This window comes from Pagrus major, chromosome 8 (assembly GCF_040436345.1).
Source record: "Pagrus major chromosome 8, Pma_NU_1.0".
Taxonomy (NCBI): Eukaryota; Metazoa; Chordata; class Actinopteri; order Spariformes; family Sparidae; genus Pagrus; species Pagrus major.
Window position 1 is genome coordinate 6,894,331 of NC_133222.1, and position 22,829 is coordinate 6,917,159.

At 41.4% G+C, this 22,829-nt stretch overlaps 1 protein-coding gene across 4 annotated transcripts; it reads left to right on the forward strand.

The window, feature by feature from the left end:
- Positions 1–573: 573 nt before the first annotated feature.
- Positions 574–21,805, forward strand: ppfibp1b (PPFIA binding protein 1b). Of its 4 annotated transcripts, XM_073471631.1 has the most exons (27): positions 574–694; positions 6,469–6,550; positions 7,581–7,786; positions 8,599–8,688; positions 8,798–8,911; positions 9,259–9,387; positions 10,699–10,791; positions 11,964–12,081; positions 12,255–12,299; positions 14,542–14,603; positions 14,701–14,785; positions 14,978–15,117; positions 15,581–15,678; positions 16,368–16,428; positions 16,686–16,872; positions 17,293–17,325; positions 17,927–18,068; positions 18,177–18,308; positions 18,509–18,659; positions 18,771–18,882; positions 18,995–19,083; positions 19,370–19,492; positions 19,606–19,731; positions 19,812–20,000; positions 20,255–20,419; positions 20,625–20,690; positions 20,785–21,805. In XM_073471631.1, exons 2-27 carry the CDS (start codon positions 6,487–6,489, stop codon positions 20,866–20,868), a joined length of 2,904 nt encoding a protein of 967 aa, XP_073327732.1. In that variant the 5' UTR covers positions 574–694; positions 6,469–6,486; the 3' UTR covers positions 20,869–21,805. The 4 variants fall into 4 exon arrangements, with proteins under 4 accessions (XP_073327732.1, XP_073327729.1, XP_073327730.1 ...); XM_073471628.1 differs by lacking the exon at positions 12,255–12,299; XM_073471629.1 differs by lacking the exon at positions 12,255–12,299 and having other exon boundaries at positions 16,371–16,428.
- Positions 21,806–22,829: the final 1,024 nt, after the last annotated feature.

The window sequence follows — 22,829 nt, forward strand, 5'->3', positions numbered from 1 at the left end:
CAGCTTTCTCACTTGTGGTCTGGGGAGCTTATTTTACTCTGAGAACAGCTTGTTTCTAATTTTTTCTGAGTTGGTATTATTAGCTCATTAATACTGTAAATATTATCATTCTGACTTTAATTTTAATGCTCAGTCTGCCACTTAAGCTTACGGACCACTTGATGTCGCCTGTGCTTTGTTAAACTGACACACAGGCACCTCCCAGACTTGAGTATGCAGCTTTCAAGTTTCAGCAAAAAAAAAAAAAAAAAAAGAAGAGTATTCAAGGAAGGTTTACCGCGTAGTTTTACGGCTGATTACGATTGCTCCTGGTCATCTTTCGCACAGATAAGTGAACAAATTGTTTTTTTTACTTTTAAATTATCCTCATCGTCCATTGCTGACGTTTACAGTGAGCGGTTATATCCAGCGAGAAACTCTCCTCTCCTATTTTTTCCCATGCTACAGTGAACGCGCCACGTCCCTGCTTCCCGAGCCAATCCACGCACTCGGTGGGCGGGGCTTAGTCTCCATGACGTCCCAAGTTTTCCAGCGGTCTTGTCACTTCGACATCATGGCGTAGCGATGCGGACGACCGGGGGCAACACTGGTGGTCACGGAGAAGTTCAGAAACCAAGCACTGCGGGCTTTTTGGAAATATTAGAGGGGACAAACTAACGGAAAAATCCCGACTTTTTCCTCGAGTGGAGTTCCGGTAAGTGGATACTCTTTTGTTCGGGCTGTGATTTGTGATTTCCACTAACTTTGGTTCAGGAGCTGCGACCGTTGGATCGAAAAGAAAAGGTTGCGTTCACTTGTTTTTTTTTTTTTCTCCTCTAAAGTTCCTGTGCTACCTTCAGGGACTTATGGGCACCCTCGCAAAATAAGTTACATTTCACTTTTATTTCACTTGTTGCACGTCAGAAAACGTCGACAGCAAGTGCTCGTAAAGCCTCACTGGAGTTAAAGTTAGTTTTATGAGTCAGACTGACGTTTCTCTGATACTTTCATCTGGTTAAAAGCGTTAGCTAATGTTTTACAACAAAGTGTGAATCCTGAAACGGGGGTGTAAAGTTTTCTTGACGTGAGAAAGTCAGTCTAACGCTGGTTTATGACTGTGCCACAGCTCCAGACAGAGCCAGACATTGTGGTTAGTTACTCCCACTGCCCGGGGCCACCTCTTTCACCATTTTCTACACCTCATCTGGTTTGATGTTGCCCCGAGGTGCTGCTGACTGGTGAGATTGACTTTGGTAGTGAATATGATGAATGGACCCAGACTGTAAACTCTACTAGCAAGTTTGTCCAGTGTTTACTGTCTGGGTTTGTGTTTTTAACAGCTAGGAAATATGATCAGCTGTTGTATTGCCCTCCAGGCAACCTCTTAAGACTGTTTGGTTAGTCTCAAATGCTTTTCTAAACAACAGAATAGCCTCAAAACAAGATAAGTTTAGTAGTTTTGGAGCTTATCTTACTCCCATATCTGGAGAGTGAGATGCTGTATGAAGGTGTGTTGTGGTATTTGAGGTGTCTCCTTGTGGTTTAACTCAAGAGTCTTCATTCAACATGTTCACATGTTGGGAAAACCCCCAGGGATCTTAATTTCAAATTCGTCCAGTCTTGACTGCGGCAAAAAATGCAAGGAATTTATGTAGAAACAATGCTACAAAAATGTTGGAAGTTGACCTTTTAAAACTGAAACAAGAAACTGTTTTAGTTGATATGGAGCGATGCTTTATAGTCTTGTGCAGAGCTGCACTATTTTTTTCTATAATTGATAAATTGGTTTGTGCAATTTGTTAAGATATAAAAGTCTTATATGTTAATTTTTTCTGGTTTCTATACAACATCTTTCGTTTCTTTAAGACATCATCTCGGCTGATTTTCTGACATTTTATAGATCAACAACTAATCTACTAACGATAATCAACAGATTACTCAAGACTGAAAATAATCTTTAGTTGCAGCCCTATTCTCTTTTTACACACAGCTAAACAACAATTGTGTGTAAGCTTTCTGCTGTTGTGATTTACATAACCTAACCCTCTGCACCACGTGTGCACTATTCAGTGCTGCATGGCTTTTTGCATAAATGTCAAAGATAAACAACTTCTAGGTCGAGTTCAGATACAAGCAGCGCAGTCGTGACTTAATGTGAAAAGAATGCGTGCTGCTGTCCAACATAAATTAAATTGCTGCTGTGATCCTTTGCATACGTACGGGCAGGAAAAATTCTTGAAGATTTTATCACATTGAAGCTCTTTAATTCAAGACCTCAGTTTCCATCTTTTGTTCAGCGTGTTTACACACTGCATCACCCATTGCACGGACGCCCTGTGGGCTTCTTACTTTTAGTTCCAGCAGCCAGACTAAATGTAAAGAAAAGGCTCTTTCAGCTTTGCACCCGCATCTCGTCTTCATATAGGCCTCGTTGTTTGGAGGTGTAAAATTAGTCATGATGTATTCTGCCTGCTCACTCGGGTTGGAAATAGCTGCAGGTTATTCCAGAGCAGCGCCCTGCAGGCGGCTGCTGAATGCCCTGACTGTGTGTACACCCGGTGAATCAGCGGACACACAGCCTTCTTACCGCACTGCTTCATTTCATGCACGCCTAAACCTGGAGACGAAAACATTCATCCCGTCACGAGATCAAATCACTGTTTGCTCACAGCATAATCATCTTGCACACAGCATATGGTCGGTGCCTGCGGTGATGCCGAAAGAAAAGTTACCCGTGAGCAGTTTCTAAGGTTTGTAGTGTTCAATAGAGCATTCACAGTTTGAGGTATGACAGAGTTGAGATTTTCTCACGGAAACATTGTGTGAAGGTAAAGACTCAGGGCAACAACAAAGAGTCAGGGCCTGCATGACTCAGAACATGGAAAATGTCATCATTTGGTGAGACCTATCTGCTCATGTCCACAGGAATCGACACTGATTTAAAAAAAAAAAAAAAAACTACCTTCACCTGGATTAAAAAAAGAGAAGCAGGATAGACAACTACTGTATGATTCATGCCAAGATTGCAAATTCCTTTCTCCCCGGGCCTTTTCACCACCAATGCAACGCGTCTCAACACAAGCTGTTAAAGCCAGTTGCATGGCTGCTGTTAAGACATTCCCCCCTCAGAGACATGTGGCCCTGGGGGTTTCTATTTTGTTTCCCATTTCCTGTGTGTGCAAGAGCATACTGTAGTTAACTGGTCATTCGGGACTGAGGAACTACAAGATTGTCTCTCGTTTTGTCCCACTTCAGCTCTCTGCAGTGTCCAGTGTGGATGGGTTGTGATGGTTCATCCAACCTTAAGGGACCAGAGCTGAAGGATTTGTAAAAAGCCATTATAGTGGTCCACTCTCCCCCTTGTATTCATTATTCTCTGCATGTCTCCATGGATTATATGGCTGTTTTCACCAAAGGGCACGATTGCTTTTTGAATGCGTTTCTTCTTCTCTTTTTTCTTCTGGTTTTGTTTTGAGGCTCTAAGCAGAAAACTTGCAGGCAGGTGTTAGTGCAAATGCCATGTGTACTGTAGCGTTGGACTGCACTGCACTTTTTTTTTCTGTCTTTGTCTTCTCATGCCTCTCAGTCAAAATACCCCGCGACCATGAACAATAGGACTCTCTGTGTGTCTTATGGTTGGTGTAAGTGCTGCTTATAGAAGAGCAGACAGTGAGACTTTGTTTTTTGAGAGTGATGCTTGTGTGTTGGGATTTTTGAGACATCTCCTTTCATAGAAAGCTTGCACATATTAATTAAGAGCCAACATAGGTGCAGACATATTCTCCAATAATGTCTTCTAATCCAAGAAAAAATGAAAGCATGTTGAGCTTAAATATTTAGTGGATTTTTCAAGCACAAATGCCAAACATTCATTTGGGGCTAGCTGCATTAATGTGATGGTGTCTTGCTGTTCCTTGTCGTATGTAATAGTTAACTGAATGTTTTTGGGCTTTAGACAATTGTTTGGACAGAGCAAGCAATGTGAATGTCTCTTTGGGCTCTTGGAAAACAAAATGAGCATTTCACTATTTTCTGACATTTGATCGCACAAAAGCCCTAAAACACTGATCCATAGTAAAGACAAAAGCTGCAGAAATTAATATATTAATTTAGTCAACCTTTGCATTAATCTCCAACTATTTTGACAATCAGTTAATCGGTTCAAGTAGTTTTTTTTCACCATTTTCTGACATTTTATAAACATCAATATCGACAGATTAATCGACAAAAACAAGGGTTAGTTGCAGCCTTAGTGAAGACAACATTTTCAAAGTCACCCTGTCTGTTTGCTAGACAACCCTCTTGTGTTTACATATGACTTACATACCATAGAGGCATCCCAGGACTTGAGGACAGAGTGCATCTCTCTGTAATTAGACCTTCTCTGTGCCGACATCTTTCTGGACTCTTTGTGTCCACTGAATCCAGGATGAAGTGCCCAGACACGCCCTTGACACTTGTTTAGCACCGATACGCACATGGACAGCGGGTATCTGGGCAGCGTGTCTGGTCTTGGCCGGGTGTGTTTGAAGTATGTTTGCTGAAAGCCATGTGTTAACTTAACCCATGTTTGCCTTTCGGTCGGGAGAGAACAGCTGACTCAGGGTTTTGGAGGGGATGCCCTGCAGGCCTTCTTTCCCGTTTGAGTCATCACAATCCAAATTCAGTCTGTTTAATCTGCTGTTAAGGACTGTGTTTCCTCTGCTGTGAATTTGTTGTAGAGGTCTAGTGAGTTGAATATTCTCCTTCTCTTATATATTTTTTTTTCCAATGGACCTACAGCAGAGTGGATGTATTTTCTGGGACGTTACAGTAATGAAGGTCCCTTCCCTGAGTCTGTTCTTTTTCTTTTAGCAGAATTTTTTTGCTAATCGTTTCAGCTCGAAATCATAAATGTGGAATGGATTGTCTTGTTGTCTTCACGTATTACAGTCTAATGTTGCGTGTCTGTCTGACATTAGGCCATTGCTAGTTTTTCAGTGGGCGAGATATTTTGAGGTTCCCTGTGAAAACATATTTTAAATGCCGTCTTTTGAATTCTTCAAGAAATCTGAGTATTTCTCTCCCTAACAATTTAAAATGCTAGCGTGTAAATTTGTCCTTTCGAAGTAGGCTGACTGTTGGATTCTGTCTGCACTGCCTTTTTTTAAATGTCATGCTGTACGTCTCCCTAACCCATGTGTAGAAGAAGTGGGACAGGCAGTAACTGAAGGCAGCCTGCGAGGAGCGTTTCATCCACATCCAGCATTTTACTGTTGGAAACCACTCAGCAGTTTACGATGGAGCTGACTGATGGCATGCTGGTTCCTTCAGCCTGCTTTGTGTTGTGACGATCCTTACGTTTTAGGGCTCGCTTATTTTACACATAATGGAAACATGTAACCAAAGGAATGCTGAAATAACAGTGTTAGGTCTGTGGGTGGTTTCCATAAAGTTTGAAAACGGTGCCGCGTCGGGCACTCCCAGGATGTGAGGCAGCCGATTTAAAAAAAAGAAGAGGTGCGCGTGTGTGTTTGTGCACGTGTATATGCAGATGAGTGAATGTGCATGCATGTTTAGGCATGCGTGAATGTACAGCAGAGCCTTTTGATTAAACGTCCAGTGATAAAGGGTCTGTTGTGCTGTTTGGGCAGATGTCCAACGCTGGGACACTAAAATGTGTCTTCACTCTGCTCCAAACAGAGCCAGTCCAGTGTCCTATTGGCAGGACATTCATTTTGCCAATATTTTAGGTAAATGGCCTGATTGATATTCTGAAATGCATTCATCAGTCTGACAAAGCTAACATAAAATCTCTGCAGCAATAGAGGGTTTCACACCTCGGCAGAGAGCATCCTTTTCTTTCAGTTGTTTTTGTTTCAGTCTCATTTTTTTAGCTGCCACCGACCCCTGGTCTTCATGTAACAATATCGCTCAGCTTAACTGCTTCTGTAAAGTCAAGCTCATCTAACAAACACGCCATTTCACCAGGCACTGTCCTTTTTTAGGCATGCAGGGTTGTTGAGGATGTACTGCAGTTCGGGCCTAATTCCTGGGTGGGAACCTTTTTTATAATCACATGCTTAAAGCGACGTTCCTGCACTTTTTAGCCTCGAAAGCTGAACACCACTGTAACTGGGTTGTTGGATTTGTCCTCTTCCAACACTGTTGACATTTACAACACAGAGCGGCTGCCACAATGATTTGTTATTCCTCAGACTAAACTGTGGTTATCTCTGCATCGTGCTGCTGGGTTAGTAGTCACAATAATCATGGATGTTTTCATTTTGAAATCCTCTGTTTTATGTCAAGGTTACTTGTTTTCTTTTCATGTGTTACTGCTTGGTACAAAGTGCCAGTGCCATAAAGATATTTTTTTACAAAGCATTACTGTACTGGCTCTTTTCAATACGATTGAGAATACACACATTCAGTTTACAAAGTGAGTAAAATACAGTTATGAAGTTAGAAAGGTTTGCTCTTTTTACATGGTGTCATTCCTCCTCCCAGGCTTATCAGTGACTCAAGATGATGTCCGATGCCAGCGACATGTTGGCAGCCGCTCTGGAGCAGATGGACGGCATTATAGCAGGTAAAGTTCTCCTGCAGAATTGTTGATCCAATGTGCAGAGCTGACGGTATAGCGTGGAGCTTCATGTTTGTCAAGACAGGTTTTAGCATTTATTCTGTTCTTATTTAGGCTGTTTGGTTTGTAGCCATGTTCACCAGCGTTGCAATCGTTACATTAATATAAATACCAACTTGCATTGTGCATCAAGGGACCATTTGAAATAATATCCACACAATGTAGTATTGAAAAGTGCTTTAGAAAGACTGGGTGTGGCTCGGCAGGATCAGATGTCAAAGCAGTGCCATTAATGTCCAACTTCAGTCCAAATAATATGATTGGAATTACTCACTTTAGTTCAGCCTATGATTGCTAACTACCATTTAATAACCACAATCGTACTTGTAATACATAAAGGCAGCTGAAGTCTTGTCTAGAGGTTGGGGGATCTGCCCACAAAATGTCAGATCTATTTAATTTTGACCGCGATCCACAATCTAAACTGTGATCTTATTACTCAATCTTCCTGAGCGTGACTTAAAATAGCCTGTGAATTATTCAATTCGAACTATTTAAAACAAAATTGGGTTAAAGATAGTTATTTTTTGGCTCAAACTCTACATTTGCGATGCTGCTAGCATGCTATAGCTCACGTTGCATCGTTTCCAGTAAATCCCTCAAGGAAAAGCCATGTAAACTAATTAATCCAATCAGCATAGCAATCTTGTTAGTAACATCGCTCCATTGGTCCGTGCTTGTAGCGTGGATCAACTTGTCAATGAGGTTGTGTGAAGGAAGTAAACCAGTAAACCAAAGTACTAGCAATCACAATCTCAAATTGTCAGATCCCAAGTCTTGTCTCATGTGGGGCACAGTGAATTTTAATATGTGTGCTTTAATAACTATGAGGACCAGAGCCAAAAATGTTCCCTTGTCCTCTCCGCTGTGCTGTTATTAGCAGTAGTCTAAATAATTTCTTAGTGATGTCTTTCTTTGGATTTTAGCTCTTTTTGAATGTGTTTCTCACTTCTCCATTGTGCTTCGTCCCCCTCAGGCTCCAAGGCTCTGGACTACTCTAATGGGCTGTTTGACTGCCAGTCACCCACCTCTCCTTTCATGGGCAGCCTGAGGGCACTTCAACTTTTGGAAGACCTGAGGAGCGTCCTGGAGTTAATGGACACAGAGGAAAGGGAAAGTCTACGCTGCCAGATCCCTGACTCCACAGCTGACAGTCTGGTCGAGTGGCTCCATGGTCACCTGGTAAGACGCATACATGCTGCAGTAGACTCTCTTTATTGGAGATATTGAACAGACGAGGTAATGCAACTGGCACAGGTGTGGAGCTTTCATCATTAGTTGAGAACAAGAATGTGTTTTCTATGTTAATCTTTTAGTTTAATAGCTGGAATTGAAGATCTTAATAGTCTTGTGATCTGAGAAAGGTCTAGCCTTAGGTCAGATCAGTTTCACTGGTAATGTCACGTAACTGGTTTATCTAGACATATGGTACAAGATGTACAATATAGTATATTGAGATTTTCTGTCCATTTTACCCTTGATATGTTGGTGATGGAAAGAGAACGCTAAGTTGTGTAACCATACAGGGGTTTTGTCTGCCATGCTTGGACAGAATGTGCTCCAAACAGGCTGAAGCACATCTGGTTTGCTTCTGATTGTGCTCACTCTGTGTCGCATTAAAACTCTCCAAATACAGACACGTGTGGGTTAAAAGTCCTGTGTGCAAGTACACGGCAAACTTGTTTGCTAAGCGAAAACATAACTGTCCTCCTCTGCTGAGTTCTCAGAGAATGGAAGATGAAATGCTGCCGTTGTGAATGTCACGGCCAGTGTGAAACATGCTGACTTCTTGGGAACCAGAGTGCTGTTTGGGAGACTGATGGGCTGTAGGCCTGATAAATGCCAGAGCTTTTGTGTAACGCTGTAACTCACTCTGTGTACAGCAGTCTGAATTTGAGTCTCCTTCTCAGCCATGTAAGGTTTTGTTTGTGCAGTGTAGCAATTGAAGTAAGATTAACAGATTGAATTTTATATATTTTCTTCCTTCCCTGCAGTCTAATGGGCACATCTCTCTGGGTGGGGGAGACCACTACCAGGAGAGGCTTTCCCGACTAGAGAGTGACAAGGAGTCTCTGGTTCTTCAGGTACCAATCCAGGAATGCTTGGATGATCTGAGTATTTCCACAAAGACTAAAATCTCTAGTGCATATGTATGTTAGAAATATAAAGGAGTAACTTTGTGGTTCCATGCAGGTGAGTGTGCTGACTGACCAGGTGGAGGCTCAGGGAGAGAAGATTCGAGACCTGGACTTGTGTTTGGACGAGCACAGGGATAAACTCAACGCCACTGAGGAGATGCTGCAACAGGTGTGTGTTTGTGTGTCATATGAAACGAAGCTCAGGACAAACTGTTTGTACGCAGGATCAAGATTTACCCAACAGCGAAAGCCTGGTTCACATGTGTGGAAGAGACACTGACTTGTAACTGGAAGCTCTGACTTCATGTCCTTCTGTCAGCAAACATCTGCTTTGTTTGTTCCTTGTGCTTGTTGTCAGCTATTGAGATGTGTTTCTCTGTAGCACAAAGCTCTGAACCTTTGCACGTTTGGAAATCATCATCATTATAGGCCAGACAACACCACCAAATGTTGTTTGCACTGCCAATACTAACTGCATAGCAACCACAATGTTTTTACTACCATGTATCATTGCAGGAGCTTCTCTGCAGAACTGCGCTGGAGACGCAGAAGCACGAACTGATGTCTGAAGTGTCCAACTTAAAGCTGAAGCTGAACACCATGGACAAGGACGGACTGGACTTTGACAGATTTAGGGACAGTGAGGTATGTGAGCTCATTCACAGGACAGAAATTCTTTGTTTCTGCCTATGTCCTTTCTCTCTAACCTCACACACTTACCCACACACCAAACAAACACTCATTCATGTTGTCTGACACCTGTGTGGGAGAGGGACTTGTTTTATTGTCAGTCTCACAGCAGCTGTGTGTTGAGGAAGAAAGTAAAAGTCAGATGGAGTTCAAGCTCTTCGAGGAAACGACACTTTACTATCCATGGGAAATGTGCCTGCTGCGTTTGTCTTGAATATAAATGAAAAACTTTACTGAACAGTTGTTTTTTACCTTTTTTTTAAAAAAAATTTCTACCCTCTGGTCAGATTACAAACATTCAGATGTCAATCATTTGTTTACCAGAGATGAGGGAGATTTCTGCTCCCGGGTGAACCAGGCAGAATACTTGGAAAGCTTTCAAACACGTCATGTTATTGTTGCAGCAGCGCGGCCGTCTCTTCCACCCCACTGGAACAAAAAAGCTGCTGTCCATGTTCCGCCTCACTGCACATAAATCACTTCTCCTCTGCCGGCAGCTTCCTCTCGTTTTCTCACTGCTGCTGCTTTGATGCGTCTACTTTTCAAGGAATTCAGTCCTTTCAAACGATTCTAGTGTATTTATACTGGACTGTACCAGTTAGGCTGAGTTAGATTAGATCAGAGTGGTTAATGGAATTTAAACCTTAGGCTAGATGTGTACAATTCTTTTTAAAGGGGCACTTCACCCCAAAATCAAACATACATATTTATCCTCTTGCATGTAGTGCTATTGATCCATCTAGATTGTTTTTTGGAGATTTAAGCAGAAGAGATGTTGGTCTTCTCTAAAATATAATAGAACTAGATAGCATTTGGCTTGTGGTGCTCAAAACACCAAAATACATTTAAAAACTCAACAGTAATGTCACCTTCCAGAAATCATAACTGGGTTCCTCAAGATAAACCACAGACCTTGTTGAGCAATTTCATGTAGGAACTATTTTCTTTCCATATCACCGCACAGAAAGAAGCGTGCATGTAGCCATGGACAAAAGGATAGCAAACTAAGCTAGCTAAAAGTACAGGTCAGCTGAGGAGGACGCCATTAATGTTTACATCCTACGCTGTCACAAGCGTATCTGCTATGAGTGCATGCACGCTTCCCTCTGATTTCTGGAAAGTGACATTACTGTTCAGTACCAAAAGCCAAGTGCCACCAGTTTGATTTGAACTTCTAACTGAAAAGTAGTATTGTATGGCTTTTATTTTAGGAGTTTGCTTGTTCTTTCACTACCATTCTGTGACATACATTTTCTTTTCTTTTAGGATCTGATTCTTGAAATGAATGAACTGCGGTACAGACTGACAGATCTGGAGAGTGAAAAAATGCAGTACGAAAAGAAACTTAAATCCACAAAGGTGAGTTGTCACAGGGAAGTTGTCACACTCCCAGGGTTTATATGAAAAAGTTTTATGACCAACATTTTACTCTCTCCTGGGTGGTTAAATATCTTCCAGCGCTGACTCCTCCAGCTCAACACATTTTTTTTAATCCCTCTTGATGTTGAAATAGTTAAAAACTGTTTGGGCGGATTCACAACTGAAACAGTTCACAAGAACATGCCACATTCTTTCAGGTTAAAATATCCTCCTGCTTCTATAAAAGGCTCACAAATAATTCAATAACTCAATTCTGAATTGATATAACTATCTCTGTTTTGAATTTTGGGTATTCCACCTCTTTGACCTCGTTATCTTTCACCTCTTGCATCTCTATTTTTCTCTCTTCCTTGGTTTGTCTCTCTACTGCTAGTCGCTAATGGCCAAGCTTTCTAGCCTGAAAATCAAAATGGGCCAGATGCAGTATGAGAAACAGAGGAAGGAGCACAAACTCCAGGCTATGAAGGTTGGCTTTTCTCAGGATGACTGCTTTGCTTGCTGTATGATTATGGTTTTTGACCTCTCCCTTTGGCTCCTCTTCTGTTTTTATTTTTGAGGGAAAAAAACATAATATCTGGTCTGCAGCAGTTTTCCAAGTTTGTTTTTGTTGCTATTTTAGGCAGAATGATGTCACTTTGCAAACAATGAAATCACTCTATGTACTGAAATGTGCAGTACAGCGAAATGCAAAAAGTCAAGTGTAGTCACTTCCTAAGTCTGCACCAGTGTCTTAAACCACAGGTATGCTTTAATTTTGGGTTTTTGTCAAGAGTTGGCAAGTTGTGTTTCTCTGTGTCTTTCTTTATCCCTCTTCACACTTGTCCCACTGATTTCCTTTTTTTGATCTTCATTAAAACCTATTTACAATTTTATGTGTCTGTAACCATGTTTGATCCTTTTCTGTTCACTAAAACACTTTTTTTTGTTTAATGGCTCCTGTATTTGATTTTACCTCAGCCCTCCCAGACGTGAGTGCTTACAACTCACCTCTCACATGAGCAGGTGTGGCCTGTGTGCCTGTACGCCACGTCAGCATCTGTGAACCTTTTGTGTTGTGGTTTGTTTGTAGTGTGGAGTTGGGGTGGGGGTGTTGGGGCGGGGGTAGTGTCTCCGTGGAGGAAATCTCCTCACTGTTGTCGTCTGTTGGACAGGAGGAGCTAGCCATACTGAGGAGGCAGCTGGAGGGCAAAGACGGAGAGATGAGGAGGCTACAGGATGAGACAGGCTTCAAAGCCATCGCCTCGAGCAGTGCAGATCCCACAGAGAGAGGTGGGAAAACCAGTCGAAAAGCAACCCCCACTGAAGATGAACATGCATGATGTTTAAATTCATGTTCACACGTGTTTATCTGTCTATAAGTAGCAAAGCACTAGGATAATTCTATAAGAAGTCAGAATCTGTAACCAACCAGTTTCTGTTTCATAACTCTTTGTCCCGTTTAGTCTCTCATCAAGATGAAACTCTTAGAAAGAGGCTGAAAGAAAAACGTAAGGGGGGTTTTTATGCCTGTGTTTATTGTTGCACCTTATTGCTGCACCCATCGCAACCCCTGTTTGCATGAACGAGCATGAGCCACCTGAACTCTGCTTGTCCATTATAACCCATTGGAGTGCTAAAACCTGACCACAGAGCACCACATCACCAACCTGTCCAACGGTTGTCAACCCTTTTAAGGAAAGTGAACAAAGGTCATTCCAGGGTTCCTACGCAGTATGAAAAAGCATGGAATTAGATTTTAGTAACTTCCAGGTGTGGATAAGTATGGACGGAAGAGAAGAGTGTAAAAAATATGTGTTTCCAGACTGTTGCTCCTATTCTGTGTCCTTTTTTAAAAATGAAATTCAGAATTTAAACTAAATCTATCTTGCATAATCTTGAATCTAAAAATAATTTGATCACGCAAGTAGTGTTTTTTTTAATGCCAGTTGGAGCCGGCAGCCAGCACAGTCGAGACATTTACCACTGCGTGAGAGATCACAGGCCAGAGTGACATTGATGTTGAGGGCACCACAAGATGTTTGGCGTGCAACTGAACGCCCAAACCCGAGGCAGAGCTGCCTCTACGCCTGTATGTCGCAGCCTGTCCCAAGAACCTTAGAACTTTACAAATCTGGACATCCATGACCAAATTAGTTTAAGGAAAATTTGGCAATATCTTTGAATTGCAACATATTAGCATACATAGTCACCGCATAACATACGTAATAACAGTTGTATTTAAAACTTGTTTATTTACATAAAAAACTTCTAGGTTTTTGTACTAAGATGTCAAATAGAAGTCTGGAAAAGTGTAATTTTGAAAGAAAAGATGTGTAGGAACCCTGTCATCCAAAAGCTGTGCATCTGTCCAACCAACAGCAGCGAGGAATGTCTGCTTTGTGTTTTCAACAGGAATGAGGAATGAATTGTGTTGTTTGTCATAACCATTCAGGCTGCTCACTCATCCTCCTGCCTCATGTCCTCCAACAATAATCACCTCCTGTTCCCCTCAGTGTCTCTCCTCAAACTCCTCTAAACCTTCCACTGCTCCCATCATCAACCAGTGTGTGCCCCGCTAATATGTAATGTTGTGTTCATGTTCAGTGTCATGTGACAGTGTTGTGAGTTGTGTCTTTATATCTGTGATACTTCACCTATGTAGAACAATTTCATTTTTCATTCAGGCTCAGACTCCCTCAACATGACCCTGCAGAGATAGTGCTCAGAAGTTTACATCACTAGAGTTGTACAGGAGGCTTTAAACAAAACTTCTTATTTATATGATGTATGTCACACATCTTCAAACATGTTTTAAAGCACTTACCAGTGTGTTTACGTTTCTTGTTAGAGATTAAAGTTGTCAAAAATATTGATATTTTGATACTTTTGGACAACACATGTTTAGAACGATAAAATCTCAGTGAAACCTACAGTGAAAACAAAGACATCACTTGATGACGTCAAGAAATAGCGTGGGAGATGTTCGGGTTTAAAAACCACTGTTGTCGTTGAAGCTTATCTGACGTGACTCGGGCAGAACGACAAAGAAATGTATTCAAGTTTTTTTCAGACTTCCTTTCTCACTCTTTGATATATCATCTGTTGTTTCCCTTGAAGTCAAAGCAACAGGCAACCAAATGAAACCGACCTTTACTTTGAATGAAATTACACACTTCTCTGAACATTTGAAGACATTTTAATGCAGAAATGTTACATATTATATCTTTCATGCATTCAGTAGTATCCAAGGTACCAAAGCTATAAACAACAGACGACTGCAATCAGATGATCTACCCAAGGTTGCGCAGATATTAACATTATTACAAATGTGTTAGTATGTGTAGTGACTTTCTCACTACCAGCACTGTGTGTGGATTGTTCATAGGAAAAACAAAAAGACAAAAATAATGCAGCTTTATTTTATATTACTTGGAGATAAAATCAAAAGGACTGCTAATGTTGAGGGTTGACTGCTCACAGAACCTTGTAGCTGTGTGTGTCCTGAAAAGTGAAAATGTTCTACCAAAGTGAAACACCTGTGTACACAAGGACATTACACGTCTGTTTGAAGGACTCTTACAAAACAAAGACTGTGGCTGTGATGTTACTGTAATGACAGTCAGTAACGTTGCAGCCTGTGTGGTCTGAATGAAGTAAATCCTCCAGTTGCTCCTTGTGTGTTCAGGCTTACTATCCATCCCCACGTGAACACTACAGTTCTTTGTCTAATCACTTTTCTTTGCTCATTAGATGTGGAAGTGCAGAGAATGAAAAAGGCAGTTGAATCGTTGATGGCAGCCAATGAGGAGAAGGTACATTTGACAAGTTTGTGATTGTGTTGCACCAATTGATTCAGATCTCCTTCTGAAAATTTGCCTCACTGTGTTTTAATTGTCTTTTCCTCTGCAGGATCGTAAGATTGAGGAACTGAAGCAGTCGCTGCTGCGGTACAAGAAAGTTCAAGACATGGTGATGTCAGTGCAAGGAAAGAAAGGTTAGATAAATCCTCTGTAGATGGATGATGTTAATCTAATGTCCATTGGACTTGTGGCTGTCTAGAGGGGATACATGTCTTGTCAGATAAATTTGTTGCTCAGAGCTTTGAGATGGGCTGATCGATGCCAAATAAAACAGCTTATATTTTACATGTCAACTTTAATTGCATCTTATTCATTGTGTTTTACAGAGAAAACCAAAGATAACGAGCATGTCGAGATTCACAGTGATGGATCCATCACATTCTTGCCCGTCAGCTTTGTGTCTATGGAGTTGCAAAATCATGAAATGACAGATGTTGAACAACTGACAAGGAAGAGCCCAGACGAGGTTTGTCTACTAACAATATACAGCGTTGAAAAAAATAATAGCAGATAGGATGTACTAAAACAATGTCCCACTGTTTACTAATGTCATTTTTGTGTGTGTGTGTCATTGTTTCTAATTTATTGCTAATGAGTAGCTGACAAAAGATTCTCTTGTCCTGTAGCTTTTACCTTTTTCCCCTCAAGCAGCTTCAAATCTTATTAAACTCTAAAATGCTCAGTAAAACACTAATGGCTCACATAAATTTCACACTTGTGAAATGAGTGTTGAAGGGCTCGACATCCAATTAATTGAATAACATCTCCCGTCAGTTCTCTAAGCCTGTGTGCAAAATTAGACCGCTGCATTTTCACGGCCCCGGGAGAATATGCAAGTTAATGTTTTAAGACAGTGCTCGCTTGGATTTTAGAGCTGCATATTTTCTGTCTTGTTTTATGTCTTCTCATTCTGATATATCTGTGCTTAGTTGGAGAGCCTCAATGGACTGATGGAAGAACCTTCACCCACACCGAGCCCTTTAGATCCAGAACGACTGTTAGAGACTGCACCGACAGACGTAGAAAGGTGAAAAATTCACATGCATTGATACACTGCAGTTTAAGTTACAGGTGGAGTTTGGCTAATGTAGATGTTTTTTTTAAAGAAGATAATGATATTTTTTACTTAAGTCATAATTTCTTTGCCACTACTCATGTCCTTGAATGAATACAAGCTTTTCAGAACATTTGGCTATTTACAGTAACAAGTAGACAAGTGATATACTGAAAATATGTCTCTATCAACACTGAATCATAATACTGACAATGAAAACTGTTTTAAATGGGATGCTGAAAATGTCTGTCCCATGGCCCCTCAATATTTATAGCTGTGCTGTATTGTTTAAAATACATAGTAACATACTTATTAGAAAAGATTGTAACATATTGATTAAGTTAACGCTGTTATCTCAATATTCAGTTTGTCTGTGTACCATTTGAATTCACATTTGTTTACAGAGTGCTGCTGAGAGCAGAGTAGTAATTTACTCTGTATGGCTGCAGCAAATGGACAAAACAGGTGTCGGCCTGCTTACGCAAACAGAGTGAGAGGAAGTGCCTCAGTAGCCCTCTTTAAGTTACACTCGAGAGGTCATGGTAGTTCACATCCTGTTGCCCCTCAGCGCTCCTTCTCATGACCATGTGAGATGGGCTCTGGTCCAATACACTGTCATGAGTGAAAGTGTGTGAATTGTTTTGTTTTTTTTGTCATTTCAGCAGCCAAGATGCCACAAAGACTGGCAGCCAGGACCAGCTGGATAGGAGCAATAATGAAAAGGTGAAGGTAACACAGTTTGAGTGGTGTTTGATTAGTAGGAAAAAAGAAGATGGCTTCACCAAAATGTCTCTGATACAAGTTTTACTCATTCTCTTGCTCTCGTCTTCATACTGTTTGTCTCAGAAATCTGTAAAATACACCATAGCATTCATAGTGTTTCTAACCCTTAGAATAACCCACAGTACAGTTTTTTTTAGGCAGTTAAAGATAAAATATTTCTAAATAATGTGTTTTGCATATGTGTTTTGTTCTCTCAGAATACAAGTGAAGAGATCAGTAAGATCAGTGAAAAGCCCCCCATGAGTCCCACTGCCACCTTGCCTGCCAACCTGCCTGCCACCGCGGAAGACGACAGCTTTGGCTCGAGAAAGGCTCGTTCATCTTTTGGAAAGGGCTTCTTCAAGATCCGTGGGGGCAAGAAGACAAACAGTACACCTAACCTGGGTAAGAGCAAACCACCTGATTCAGCAGCTGTAAAAGGTGACTCGGTCTGTATTTGATGCCATTTAGATGTTAAGATATCTGTGGAACTGACTGGCTGTTTACTGGAGAGTGACATTTCTTTCCCTGGAGGTTTTTCTTCCACCATGATCCGCTTTTTATTTTCCCAAGCCACACCCATGGAATATACTACATGGACCAAGACCATAATTTGCAGCCCACACAAACTGTGGTCCCCAGTTAATTATGGAAGTCCGTTTCTGTGCCCTTCGTTTTGTGTTATGTGCGTTTTCGTGTCTGTGTCTGTGTTTGTTCCACCTCTCCAATCCTGTTGTTATTTCAATCATAATTTCTGCCCTTTGTCTTGTTCTTTTTTCTGTTGGACCCTTTCCCGTGTTGCGTGTGCTTTGTGAACACATGAAGACCGCAGCCGGAGTGCAAGTGCGCCTATGCTAGGTACAGTATTGACCGCAGGTCATTGTAGGGTTGCAGTAGTTCTCCGAAGGCAACAAAGGAAACTACTGAATACCTCCTATGTGCCTTTTCTAAGCTCATCCATTCAGCTCACATCTTTTTTTATCATATCACGTCTCAGTAGCTGCAGCGCTTCAGCAGCCACACCCTTGTCACTACCCACTATACGTCCAACATACAGCCAGTCTGTTGTGTATGTTGATTTGCTTGCGTGCCTGCATGTTTTTGTTTTCACTCTCAAACCCCTTCACCAAAACGAAATCTATGTCGAGATCCAGACTATCAGCTCAAATGATTTATTTGGATCTTGAAGGCATCCCACTAAATAGCTAAAACAAAACAACTAATGAACTCCCTGTTTTATCTAATACAATAAGACCATTTTATTCAGATATCAGCCGCGTCTGATGCATGCATACTAGAGAGGAAACCGCTTTTAACGCAAAGCACCATGACCTCCTAGTTCATCTAGGTGATGTCATGTGTCTTTCTTTCTTTCTGGGTCCCTCGACTGGCCCTGAGCATGTCTGCCACACTGCTGCTCAAGATGTTGATGATTTTCTGTGGGCATCTGTTTGTGTAGCTGAAACAGAGCGACAGGGTACCGATCATCTGGATTTGGCCGGGATGCCACAGAGGTCGACCAACAGCGACAGCACCCACACACTCCCAACGACCCCAGAGGGCAAGAAGAAATCCAAAGGAATAAAGAAGCTGTTTGGGAAGTAAGTAGAAAATGACATGAGGATCTTTAGATTTGATCAAAAGAAACACATGAATATAAAAGTTCAGATTCAGCTAGATTTTTGAAAAATGAATATCATTTTTTTAAGGCTAAAAAGAAGTCAATCGACCACATTTAACCTGGACGACAACCTGTCAGAGGGTGAGTTCAAGAGAGGCGGAGTGCGAGCCACAGCGGGACCCAGACTGGGTTGGTCTCGTGACCTCCAGAGAGTCAACAAGTAAGTCTGTGCATTCAGCCTGAATAATGAGACTCAGAATGTGGTTTCTGTGTTTGGAATCTCTGGAGCACAATGAAATTCAGAGATCATGTGAGTGTTTTTACAAAGCAGTCTTTGTGAGGATAATGAAGAAATCACAAATGTGTACGTACTATACTTTTAAAAGTTTTGACTTTTCTGTTCTCGTTTCCTTTCCTCAGTGAAGTTGACGCTCCCTTTGCACGCTGGTCAAAGGATCAGGTGTGTGATTGGCTGCAGGACCAGGGGCTCGGCCTTTATGTGAACATGGCTCGTGTGTGGATCTCCTCTGGTCAGACGCTTCTACAGGCCTCACAACAGGACCTGGAGAGGGTGAGATGAAGCAGAAGAATTAGATTAGTTTAGCAAAGCTGTCAGACAGGCAAAGTATTCTTGTTGCAGATGTTGTGTATAATCCTTCCATGTCTTCTTGTGGATGCGTAGGAGCTGGGAATCAAACACCCGCTGCACAGAAAGAAGCTGCAGCTGGCTCTGCAGGCCCTCGGCTCAGAGGAGGAGGACAACAAGGGAAAGCTGGACTACAACTGGGTGACGAGTGAGTACCGGCTAAAGACATGAAGTTACCAATGCTCTATGTTTTGAATCCTGCTTCACTGTAAACATAACTTCCTTTCTCATGACACTTTATTTTTTCCCTCTCCTCACAGGATGGCTGGATGACATCGGCCTGCCTCAGTATAAGACCCAGTTTGATGAGGGGAGGGTGGACGGTCGCATGCTGCACTACATGACAGTGGTGAGTGTTTTGGCAAGACACATGCGCTCCCTCTAGAGACCCCGCAGATAAGGAGCTCTGATGATTACGGTGCCATCTCGCATTAGGACTATGGCTTAAAGAGTCCTGATCTCACCCTCCATATTTGGGACAGTGTTGAATAAATACCACAGCGTCTGTCTCTGCTCAAACTGCGATAGCCTTACAGAGACTTCTTTGTCAGGGAATGTTCATGTTTGAAAGTCTTCTCTGCATTTACTTGTTTTGGTATCACACTAAGCCATTGATGTCTGACTCTGTCCCTCAGGATGACCTGCTTTCTCTAAAAGTTGGGAGCGTCCTGCATCACCTCAGTATCAAGAGAGCCATCCAAGTGCTGCGACTCAACAACTACGAGCCCAACTGTTTGCGTCGTAGGCCATCTGACGAGGTGCATCCACCTGAGAAATCATTTGACGGAGCTCAGCAGCCTGTTCTACTCTTTCGCGTTCTCATTTTATAATGCTTTGGCTGTATGTTAACATTTCCATCCTCTTCCCTTAGAACAATATTTCTCCAGCAGAGATTTCCCAGTGGACCAACCATAGGGTGATGGAGTGGCTGCGGTCTGTGGACCTCGCTGAATACGCTCCCAACCTGAGAGGCAGCGGTGTGCACGGAGGCCTGATGGTGAGTGTTCAGTCTTCCATGGGAAAACAGAGATTCTCTCCTAAAAGTATCCACTCCTCAAACGTCTTTTCTCTCTGCAGGTTCTGGAGCCGCGGTTCAACGTAGAGACCATGGCTTTGCTGCTGAACATCCCCCCCAACAAGACGCTGCTGCGCCGCCACCTGGCCACACATTTCAACCTGCTCATTGGCTCAGAGGCTCAGCAGCTCAAACAGGAGTGTCTTGAAAATCCAGACTACACTCTGCTTACTGCCACCACGAAGGTCAAGGTAACACATGAGTTCTTGAATATAGATTGTCGATGGTACTAGAAGTACTTCTGCTTACAAGGATTCCCGGGTAATGAATATCCAAGAAGATGTTGGGTTTTTTTGTGGATTTAATGATATGCACAAATTGAACATTCTTATCAGAAACAGAATCAAAAATCCCACATTGATCATACATTTCTCCCATAAAATCTTCAGAAAACAAAGATATGTTAACTGTATTTCTTTGTCTTCGCTCTCCTCGTTCACACCAGCCGAGGAAACTGTCATTTGGTAACTTTGGCAGCCTGAGGAAGAAAAAGCAGGATGAGAATGAGGAGTACGTGTGTCCGATGGACGTGGAGATGCCAAAGGGACGAAGCTTTCAGAAAGGCTTTGAGCTTCAAATCTACGAGGACGACCTCGACAGGCTCGAACAGGTGAGCTTGTTTTTCGAAGGGTCTATTTAAGAATAATGTTATGTCACCGAAAACTATTTTATATATAACTGCAAAAACCATACATCTGAAGTCAAGATGTTATGTGCATCATAAGGAAAAAACACTTCCTATTTTAATTAGGTTTCGTATTTTTTTACCGTGTGTACATCGTCACCAGTGTTGAAATCTGCTTCTTGTCTCACAGATGGATGACTCTGAGGGAACTGTGAGACAGATCGGAGCTTTCTCTGAAGGCATTCAAAACCTAACGGTAGGAATCTAAGGGTCGACCAGAACACATTACACATTAAACTCCAGCTTTTGGTCGTAACGTTGATATTTTCTTTCCTTCTGCACTGTACCAGAGCATGCTGAAAGATGACGAATTCTTCAAAGAGATTTCAAATTCACCGAACCCCAGCGTAACAGACGAGGACTCCAACGCATGAGACTGACAGCACCACGAGACCTGGTCCTGCTGTGAATGAAACTCTGTGCCAACCCCCTCTCCACCCGCACACAGACCTGTCTCAACAAAACCCCAAGAATGCTCCCACATTTCTTCTTAGTGTTACCGTTCAAAGATGAGCCGAAAGTATTAGTGCCCTTCTTCTTTCAGTGTCAAACGACGGTGTTTTGAGGAAGCCCGCAGTCCAGTAGCCACTTCTACTCCTGAACTTTGTCTGTTACTGTCGTCCGATGACAGAGGGAACATTAAGGGCAACACCACTGCTCACCTGCCAGCTGGCTTCTGGAGATATTTTGTACTCGGTCGCGTACTCCAGCAGAAAAACAAAGACAAATAAAATATGCCATATAGATTTTAATATATGTCTTTTTAAGTTGCCTTCTGACTGTAGAAATGTTGAAAAATAGAGATGGACTTCATTCAGAAGTTGAGGCGATTTTATTCCCCCTTTTTAGACTTTAGTGTAAAGTAGTAACTCTGAAACAGCTGCTATGTTTTCTACAGAACTAAGCCTTGCTAATGAAATAGAAATAGTTTTTTTATTTTATCCTACGCTGAACATTTTAAAGGTTTTTCACTCAACAGTAATATTCTATATGCATTTGCATCAGTACATATCATACAGTACAAAGCCTAATAAATATCATTGCATGGTATAGAAATCCAACACGTTGATATAACAGCTTGTTGTTTATTTTATTTTTTACTATAAATCGATTTTTAATGGAACCATGTTGGCTGACAGAGTTATTTTTATGAAGAAAGTGTTGTGGCATATTCAGATTTGTGAGATAATGTCAGATTTTTTCAAAATGATAATGTTGTAATACAACCCTTGAACATACCTGAGAAAATAGACTGTGTTGTTTTTTTTAAACGTTTATCCATTTCTAAGATCAATAAAGTAATTTAAATCAGCTTGTTTTTTCCCTCACACACGTCTCGTGAACTGAGGACCGAAGAGATGAAGGTAAAACTGCTGATTTCACTGCTGAATGATGAAAAGTAAACTACGAGTCCCGAAAAAAATGTCTGTTAAAGAGTCTGTATAACTGAACTCTTCACTACAGATACTGGCAATAAATGAAATGAGGGTTTATATCGGTCGCACTCTTCTGTTCTGACATTACAGCTTGACTTTCACCAAACTGAGGCTGTTTTATCAGGGCCTAAATTATAAGGTGTAATAGTCACAGAAACAGTAAAATTGATACCCAGCATGAAGTAAAGGACCCTCTGATTTAAAATGGGTGGCTTTCATGTGACCCAGGTAACAGTTTAAGTGTGAATAATTGACACAAATCTAATATCCCTGGTTCCAAAATATGTTCACTTTGAGAGGAGAGACAAGACGAAAGCTTGGCTGTTCATATGTTGTACTGAAATACATTTTCCTCTTCATAATATCATTTAACTGAGGTTGAAATTTGATAATCAGCCTTAGAAACTAAACATTTTCCTCCTATAGTTTCCTCTTGTTTTGGCTTTCTATGTAAAGCATTTGTGCTATTTCATCGTGCCAAAAAACAGCAAAAATGTGTTTCACTTTGGGCGATTTTAGTTACATTCATTCAAATCACATATATGATTAGATGCATCAACATTTTGTAACTTGCTGGATTCATCTTTCTGCACACAGTTTCAGTCATTGTATTTGGTAAGAATAGTTTGATGACAGGTTTAATTGGTTAACTCTGATTACCTGGTGGGATGACTAACAGATCACATTCATCAAAATAAGTGACAAATTAAGTCTTTTAAAAAACATGTTTTCCACTACAATACGCCCCATCTCCAGCTTCTTTCTCTCCTCTCTCTCTGAAAGATGAATGGCAAAGGGAAAAAAACAAACAGGTGAACAGATATTTTACTTGTTGCTACATGATTTGTGAAGACAAGGGAAACATTTATACTGAGCTTTTCCATATAAGGGTTCAAATT

Coding starts and splice junctions, on each gene's coding strand:
- ppfibp1b (XM_073471631.1), top strand. CDS start 6,487: ATGATGTCCGATGCCAGCGACATGTTGGCAGCCGCTCTGGAGCAGATG. Junction 14,604..14,700: donor TGGCAGCCAATGAGGAGAAG/GTACATTTGACA, acceptor TTTCCTCTGCAG/GATCGTAAGATTGAGGAACT. Junction 19,084..19,369: donor TGCTGCACTACATGACAGTG/GTGAGTGTTTTG, acceptor TCTGTCCCTCAG/GATGACCTGCTTTCTCTAAA.